This window comes from Cyrtonyx montezumae, unplaced genomic scaffold (genome assembly GCF_038088225.1).
Source record: "Cyrtonyx montezumae isolate F1298 unplaced genomic scaffold, pur_monq_1.0 scaffold_4, whole genome shotgun sequence".
Taxonomy (NCBI): Eukaryota; Metazoa; Chordata; class Aves; order Galliformes; family Odontophoridae; genus Cyrtonyx; species Cyrtonyx montezumae.
The window spans coordinates 20,643,524-20,652,999 of NW_027072045.1; the positions used below are offsets into that span (position 1 = coordinate 20,643,524).

At 40.8% G+C, this 9,476-nt stretch overlaps 1 protein-coding gene across 1 annotated transcript; it reads right to left on the reverse strand.

Moving 5' to 3' along the window:
* Window positions 1-2,876: 2,876 nt before the first annotated feature.
* Window positions 2,877-6,773, reverse strand: LOC136055280 (uncharacterized). The gene is made up of 6 exons (XM_065747010.1): window positions 6,610-6,773; window positions 6,223-6,302; window positions 5,114-5,228; window positions 4,415-4,521; window positions 4,080-4,194; window positions 2,877-3,266 (listed from the first exon to the last, which is right to left on the reverse strand). Exons 1-6 carry the CDS (start codon window positions 6,674-6,676, stop codon window positions 3,085-3,087), a joined length of 666 nt encoding a protein of 221 aa, XP_065603082.1. The 5' UTR covers window positions 6,677-6,773; the 3' UTR covers window positions 2,877-3,084.
* Window positions 6,774-9,476: the final 2,703 nt, after the last annotated feature.

Below are 9,476 nucleotides of genomic sequence, written 5' to 3' on the forward strand. Positions count from 1 at the left end.
AAGGTCCATCTCAAACTTACTGTTTTCCTACTTGGTTACTGTTAAGTCCGAGTAAAAAGAGGATGTGTCAAATTTTGTCTTCATTTGATGCAGCACTTTCCCTTCTATATTTTGGCTGCACTGTATTACTATTGGTAATATATTAATTCCTACATTGATGTCTTCCCTTTCATTATAATGAACTGAAAAGTAAGCACTATATAGTATTGTATTTCCTTAGCTAATAACTAGTACAGTCTGCCTCTCTGTAGTTACAATGCAAATATTAACAAAGCCTTTGAAATCACTGACAAGTTGTGGATGTATCAAAGTAAGCAGTACAGTCTAGGGAGCTGGTGGTTTAGTCTGATTGTACTGTGAAACCTACAAAAATGGGGAATGGTGCAACAAGAAAGCATCTCATGCTTATTTTTCTCATTTGAAATTCTTGGCATATAATATTTCTTGTTGCTTTACTGTGATATGAATGTTCTCTTTGCTAAATCCTGAGTGTCAGAATGCAAAGCCCTTCCCACTCCAGGGCTGGAACAGGAGGCTTAACCCAATGCTCGGACATGCCCACCAGATGCCAGCTCGCAGGTAATGCAAACATATGACAACTATTTCCCTGAATCACATTATGCAAACCTAGTCTGGAAAATAATGTTGTTAAATTTACTTTAGTTTTTAACTGTTGTACAAGCTTATTGGTTCAACTGCCCCTTCTCACATACAAATAGTGACTTGGATGGTGGGAATAGAACAAAACAACTTCTCTGCAATTTTATGGCAAGAATACTTTTCAGCTTAATATCAAATTCATGCAATATCATATTAAAGCCTTACAGCCCATTTCTTCCACATTAAGTGAAATTTATTAGTAAGATTTTTTATGCAAAGATTTAATAGTTTCTATTACTTTACAAGAACAATGGGCTTGAGTTCATTATTAAGTCCAATACTATGTTTCTTTTCCTTTGTTAGTTGTTTTAGAAAGTTGCTAGATTAGCTCAATAAAACACAGAGAAAATTACTTTTAGTACCAGTAGAAGAATGATGATGGAAATTGCTCAGTGCTTCAGATAGATATTGCATTTGAGCATCAGCTGATAATGAATTGGCTGGAAATGAAAGACTCGAGGACATTATAACTTTGTTTGATACAGACAATTTGTTGGTCAAAAACAAACACCTATCTCTGAAAAGCGTTTGCTTTTCTTTAAGACTACAGCATTTTTCTCACAAATGCCATGACTTAAACTACTGCCTTACAGTTCGTATGCGGCCAAAGCAGCCACTATATTCCTTGCTTGGTGTAATTGCTACACTATAATGAATAGCATTTGACTGGCTGGTTCTGAGCCCCAAAACAGCAGGTGTATTTTTGCTTGCAATAACTGCATTCTAAGCCTGAAGTGGAGTGTGTAGTTTTTCCTAAATAGTATTACATATTTGAATCATTTAATCAATTAATGTGGATAAAGATCAACTAAACGTCGTGTATACTGTAATTGCTGTCTGTGTCTGAAAGATTCACAAGAAGAGGGTGAAAGTAAAGAGAAAGCAAATGCAAACAGACAAGTTGGTTGTCTTTAGACTCATGGCTTCAGTGTTTGCTCAACAGACGAAAAGTAAAACAAAACTCCGAGCTCAGATTCCACAGAAAACCAAGCACGCAACAACTAAGCTTTCTGTTTAGATTTCATCATAATTCACATACACGTCTGCTCTGTAGCAACAGCTCCACAAATAAACTGCATTTCCAGTGCTACGTTGTATCTGGTCTTCACTTGTGCTGAATGCCAGGTGATCAAAAACCAGGGTTTTTACATTTCATTCTCTTCATCTTTGGGTCTCCAGTGTACTCACACACACTAGGGATGTGTAAGGAAGTGTCAAAGAGGGAGTACTCACAGAAGGAAGTGGAGTAGAAGCAGGAACAAATGTTTTTTATATTTCATTAAATAATAAATGACAAAAATATCATTTGATCATATGTTCATATTTTAGTTGCTACAAATTTGGATGATGAGCTAAATTTTTTGTTAACGGTGGTAGCAGTGTGTGCCTCAGTGTAGACTGGGTTTGGAAATACAGTAATGAGAGGGAGACCAAGGAGGGTGAATAGCCAGGAGCTGTGGATTTCTTGAACTAGGCCCAGGAACTGCCCCAGCACAGCTATACTCACACCAAAGCATCTTAGCCAGTCAGACTTGCACTCAGTCCAAAGCCCCAGAGCTCCACCCTGATGCAGCCTGTCCCAGCCATAATATCAGCTGGACCTCAGCTGCTTTTGTATTCCTCCTCTGAAGCTCAATCACAGCTTGCAGTAACCTCCGCCTAAGAAGACATGATGGAAATTTGTGATAATATAGAGCGATCCCATTTCTCACATATTGTGCTGGACTGAAATGTTGCATTTTTCCTGCTATTGTATCTAGATTCTGCAGCAGGAACACAGAGCGCTTTTAGAATGCTAAAAATGCTCTGAACTGTGGTTAATTGTACGTATTTGTGTGGGGCATCCTCAGGCTTATAAATACAAATGGAAAGATTTTTGAGCTGTTCTGCCAGCAAACTGCAGAGCTTCGTGTTCTTAGCTGGTGTGAGCCACAGCACCCCAAACACCTTTACACACAGTCTGATTTCACCCCCAAGCACACAGGCGCATGCATGGAGTTGTTTCCCATAGCCATGGTAGTTGTGACTTGCATGGTTTTATTGGTCACCAAAGCAACAACAGTGATTAATTGACAACTGTGAAAGCAGCTAAAAGTATAACTCTTCCTCCATAAAAGTGGTCTTTCTTTACAGAAGATGATCTTTGAAAACAATTATTGTGTTTAACTAATGACTGCATCAATTGAATGCAATTACTATGAGCATATACTAGAGCTATGTGACTAGATTTAGCGTATGCATCTGTCCCCAAGAGCTGAGATCAAATGGTGACTCTGATCTCTAATCTTTTAACTAAACCCAAGCTGTATGTTTACAGGTCTTAGAAGGGATTTTACTGCTCAGCTTTTCTTGTTAAAATACATCCAACCACAGCCAGCCACTTGGTCAGTGGTAAAAGCATGCTGTGCCTGCCAGCCCATCCTGCTAATAACCGCATATTAGACAGTCTGCCTCCTTGTCGTGGTTGGAGGTGTCTATGCCTTGCTTAGCAAGCTCTCCAAGGAAGGTGTTTGTCTGCTCAGGCTCGCTGTAGGCTAGTGTGTGCAGGCAGCTGCTGTTGTCAGGGAAATAGGCAGATTCAGCTCCACTCACGGCCCTCTCCGAGGCTGGAAAGATCAAAGTGAAAAAAAGCAGCTGAATTACTCAGCTAAACATGGGTGTATTTGTCCTGAATTTAAACAATAACCAGCATTCCCATTTTCCAGACTAGGAGGTTCAACTTGGAGTAAAAGTGGCTACAGAACTGTTTTTTTTCAAGCCTTAGGAAATAAACTGCTCTAGTAACAGTGTACAGACAACAGTAAAGTACTTCACATGAAACGCAGGAGAAAGGTTGGTCTTCTTCCGTACGTGTGTTCATGAATATTTATTTTTAAATTATGGCAATAGCAGATTCAGACAGATGTTTCGGGTCATGGACTGCTTTCTGGAAGCAATGAAAGCATACTTAGAACCCTTGGGCTGCCATGTGGCATGATCATACTGCTGGTTGGGAACAGCTGCTGGGTTTTATTGTGTGTACACAGAGCAAGTAGTGCAGGTGGTGGCCAGTTCGGCTGAGGTACTTTGAGTACAGTTGCAAGATAAACTGCAGCTTCGTCCTGATGTTGCCAGGCCAGCTGGTTACACAGTCACTGTGCCTCACAACATTTGTGTCGAGATGCAGCATCCCACAAACATAATGGGTAAAGTGCTTTTTGCTAGTCCAAATTTAAATAGCAATGCTCACCAGTGCAGACCTTTGTGGTGGTTTTAAAACTAGCAAGCTTTCTGGTCCTGTACCTGATCAGATGAGGCCAGTCCAGCGTCAGCTCTCACAGACTCACATGTGCTAAGGAGATTTTTCCTCCTTCTTTCCTCCTTTTTATCCCCTCTCTGAGCTCCGCATCCCCATGCTAAGGTGTCTGAGAACTACTCACGTTCACAGACAGCCAGTGTCTGCTCCCCAGTCAGCTGAGTAGTCCAGGTGAACCCAGTGGTACTACCACAGGTTTCATACAGCCTGCTTCTTCTGAGGAACGAGAAGTCATAACCCTTGGGGAACAGGGATGGAATAAGCACAAGTCAGCATGCATCACAGTAGCAATAAGTGAAGAAACATTCAGCCAGCAAAGGTCAATACAAACATTACAACTTCTCCCTGTCCTAAAGGGGAATAAAGTGTCACTAGAAAATAAAGCAGTACACGATAATAAGCATGTATAAATTAATGAATAAAATCAGAGAGTTAGTAGCAGTGAACTATGACTATTACCTTGTTGCACATGGGTTTGCAGTACTCAGTTTTGCCGATAGTGACGCACACTATCCCACCATTCTTAGGGGCTAGAGGCTGCGGGCACTGAGGTAGATGCTTGCAAACTTTCACACGAGTTTAAAACATGAAAAAAAAAAAAAATGAAAATGGGTAGACAGGTCTCTTCCCAACCAAACTATATGCATAGTCACTGACCTGGTGTGGGTAATAACTTTCCACTACCTGGCTTCGGCAAAGCAGGCATTTTTGTTTGCTCTAAAACATTTTTTTTTTTATTTTGTCAATCCCCAATTTTTCCATCACTCGTTGCTGTGAGAACAAGGTGCCTGACAGCCCTAGTTATGCTTTAAAGGAGGGTCAGGCCTTTGCATTCACAGCAGCAACATTCAGTGCTGTTGGAGTTAGAACTACCCAAGCATGTCCCAGAACAACAAGGCTGAGGTGCCCGCTCCCAGGCCCAGAACTACCACAGGGCTGCCCTGCCTCCCAGATGCTTGCCAGAGCACCAACAAGCAACCCATCTCTCACAATTCCCTTTTTTTTATTATTTTTTTTCACTCAAGAAATGCAGAGGCTTAGCTCATGCTGACTGCAGTTTAAAAAAAAATAAATCCCATAGTATCTTCACTGCTGCTTTGTTCAACACTCAAAAAAAAAAAAAAAAAAAGAGAAGTGTAGCTGCAGTAGGGGCCTCACATTTATCTTGAACAGGTTGAAGAAGATTAAGACTGTCTTTCAGTATCCAGATAAGGCGATTGAGTGAAACTCGTCCATCTTTTTTGGCCATTTCAGGAATGCATGTTGAATATTTCTATGGAGTTAGAAGGGAAAAAACAATATGTTGAATAGGAAAAGCCTTGGTATTAATTTAGGAATAGATAGGGTTCTTTCTTCATACTGGGACTGACAGAAGATTTCTTTGTAAACAGTTGTATTTACCTTCTTTCTGCATAATACATTGGTTTGTTATTCCTGTCTCTGGATGCTAGTGTCTCACAGACTTCCTCTGTGTGTAAGTAAATGTAGATATTTGTGAAAGTGTGTAAACAAAGAAATTTCTGTAGTTTTATCTAGCTGTTGCTCTATGTAAGTATGAGTATGTCTTTCAGTCCATATGTATGTGCCTACGCATATGTGTGGATAGAGAAAAACTGTGGGAAACTCCACAAGTGACTGCCATCTCTATAATAGACACCAATTCGTTTGTACTTAGACATAAGAGGAAGTCCAGCTCTCAGCCCTCTGTCCTCAAGCACTTGTCAACTATGTATAATGAAACTTTCAGAGACATCAGTGCAAGTGATGAACATTGGTCACATATACCTTAAAGAAATACTCTTTCTACCATTTCTGCCAAGGTTAACTGGCTGGTCTCTCCATTATGGCATACTTATCCCATAGAAGTTAGGGTACAGTCATCAAGCAGAGGCTTTCAGTGGCTTCATTTGCATTTGATATATTTAACACTACTTAAGGGTTGAAAACATTACACAAGAGATAAAAGAGATGGTTATTCATGTGCAAGCCCCTCTGTATATGTGAAGCAAAGTAAAATTGAAAAATACATGTATAATGCCATTTTTGACTAGCAGTAGTAGGATCAATGACACATCAGGTCAATACCTGTACTCATAGTTTGCTCTTCCATCTCCTCCCCTGCCCCCATGTACAGGAGCAGACAAAGAAGACGCTGGCAGTGCTCTCCCATAAGATTATCCCACCACACGGGTATACCCCACAGGGCCCTGCTGCCCCTACCACCAGCAGAAGGAGTGCATGGAACTGCACAGCTTTTGTCCTCTTACCTGAAGGCTCTGAGTCACATTGTCTATGGTTGTACTGTCACAGTCACTCTGACTGGCAAAAGCTCCAGTTTCAGACAAATCTGAAAGACATACAGATATGTGTATATGTAGTTGTTTAGTAAACCCTTATGGCGTCCACATAAATCCCAAATTTCACATAACAGTACTTGTTTATGAGAATTGTGCCACTGAGCTGCAGTTCTAACGCTGCCTTGTATTCCTGCGGCAATTGGATCTTAAATGTCACTAAACTGCACAGACAGTCAGCAATCTAATTGCATACTAGTGGCTACCTGGGGCTGGGTTCCCAAGTAGGATATTTCCTTTCCGTAAGATAGACAATTTTTAAGTAAATTTTATTCATATCGAAAAACAATATTACCTCACCTGAAAGAAACCCTGCTAAACTTACAAAAAACAGCATTCTCCAAAGCGGGAAGGAGCCGAACGGCATTTTTGCTGCAGGAGATCAGGGGCTGGCTACCTGCTGCTGGTGGAGCCTGGAAGCTTAAGTGTTGGAGCCAGGCAGACTGCTACATGTAAGTAGGTGGCTGGTTGTTTGCACTATGCCTGGCACCAGCACCGGGTGTGAATGCAGTATTGCCTAAGCTGCTGGGAAGTCACTGGCAATCGGCTGAGTGCTTTGAGGAGGGCAAGGGGAGGGTCTTGTTACAGCACTGTGATGGGCTGGCTTTGGATTAGTTACTGTTGTATTATAAACTTGGTTAGCGCATGCTTTCCTGCTCTTGTTCTCTTCCTGTCTCCCTCTGTTGATATATCCATCTCCCGAGTTAGCGGTCTAACACGTGCACATTCATCTAGAAGACATGATTGCACTGAAGGGCCTCAACCCTCTATCTCACTTTGCAAGAGAAAGCTCAGAACAGCAGACAATGTCTAAATAGATTTGGATCAAGGAGCTGTGCACTGTTATCTGGTGGCATCCCGAGTTTAGCCACTTAGGAAGGAGGGCTTCCAGTTTCCATATGTTTTCCAGCCCACGTTATATAAACAAAGCAGTGACCCATGCAGGAAAAAAACCCCACAAAATTCTGAAAACATGAACCTGTTCTCTAAGTATATCATATCAGGAGCATGGTACTTCCAGACGTAGTTTGTATTTTTTTTAACATGTCCACAAACTTTGTACATTCTTATATCCATTCGTAGAAGATGGCAATTAATTAGCAAAATTACTACTCGATCATTTGATCATTTCTACCTTTTACTAGCAGATTACTTCAGTGATCCAGATACTGCTGACATGCTACCAGTGACTGGCTGACCACCCCTTTTGCAGAGGGCAGGTGTCAGTGCCCAGCCTCTCACCCAGCGCCTGCCACACAGACCCTGCAGGCTCACCAGGCTGTCCCAGCACTCCAAACATCAAGTGTGCTCTTGGGCCTCTGAAAGTATGTAGCCAACCTACAGCTCACATTTTGTGCTTTTCATCATCTTTCCTAGGGATCACACAGACATTTTAAGAAACAACCCCTCCAGACACACCACCACCACCAAATTCCTTAATGATTCTTCTTGTTACTGTTAGCATTGAACAGTTCGTTTTCTTTCTGCAGATATTTGTTTTGGTTAAAACAGAGATTTTCTGCTTTCATGTCAGGTTGTGAAACTTATTTATTTATACAGCAGTCTTTCAGGTGTCTTTGTATTTATATTATTTCCTTGTTTGCTTCTTAGTTGCAGTATAGTCCATTAGGAGATCCTGAAGCAGTGGAAGCCAATGGCAGGGCCTCCACTGTGCTGACAAAATGTGCTGTCTTGTCTTTGTCTCAGAGAGGACTCAATAAAGGGATGCAGGTAACCATAACACAAATCCACAAGACAGTTCTATGGCAGCATGAATGGCGACAGCCTTGTTAATCATAAAAAAAAAAAAAAAAAAAAAAAAAAAAAAAAAGCCTGTTTACATTACTGATAGGCAAAAGTTCACTATCAAAACAACTTTTTAATACCAAAAACCAAAGCTTATGTTTCTAGGCAGACTGATAGGACCTAGCCCCAAGCAATTTATGTTTTTGAGGCTTATGCACCCACAACAATCTTCCTCCTTGAATGATCAGCAATATGGAGCTGGCAAATAATTATCTTGAAAATTTTTGCCAATTATTTAAGGTGCAGCTGTACATTAAGATATTTTTCTGCCAAAATGTGTACAGGGGTCTGATAAAGCCCACTGATTAATGCTCTAAGTCCTGAGGTGATAGGATGCTACACACAAATCTACTACTCATTTTGCTCATCTCACAGTTCATGTAGCACATTAGTATGATTTATGGAGTGGAAAATCTTCTAGCTTGAACATACAGTTGTGTTTGTGACAGACTGAAAGAAGAGAATAAATGACAGTTTTTCTTTAACAGTCATCACAGTCAGGTACTCTCCACCTCAACATCTGTTTGGGTGACACTATGCAACGAAAGTCAATCTGGACAGAAGCATGATTTGGCAGGACTTGTCCAGGGCAGAATACCTAACAAGCTGCTGATTAAATCATAAAGCTAGAGTGTAATGATTCTTGGGGCCGTGTGTAGGTGAACCTTGTACTGTAGCATTAAGCTCGTCCTTGTTGCCTGTTGACAAACAAAACTTGTCACAGAGGATAAAGGACCCACGTCATCCTGAACTAAACAAACCTGGGATTAATTTGTGGTCCTTCACAAACAATTTACTTACTCTGTTACTTTAAAGGACAATATAATGCAATAGCACAGCAACAACATCCATGTCATCAGTCTCACTCGTACCTAACCCACCATACTCACCAGGTACCCAGAGCTGGTACAAGGCAAAGCAGCCACCGGCTCCATCAGCAGTGGGGGTGCTGGTACCCAGATTTAGCAGCCGAGTACCTGCACAAATGTTGGAATGCTTTCAGTACAGACTTACTCCTTCAGCTGTGGAGGGATGCACAGCCATCTAGTGGTTAGTTCTTTGAGGAGAGACTGCTGGATAGTGGTCCAAATGTCAGCCTCACAGTGTATGACATTCTGCAGTTTTTTTCTCTGCATTTTTTATTTTATTTCAAATTTAGATAAAATATATTACTCTGTGCAATAAAGCTAACACTTGGGAGCAAACAGTGGAGAATACTGTCAAATGCAAACTGAAGAGTTAAAAATGTAATACATTTTCAAGTTTCTATTAATAATAAGGATTAAATAATAATCACAAATGTAGTTAAATATGAATTCATATCACAATTCCAAAAGCCATTAAAATTTAATCACGTTAAT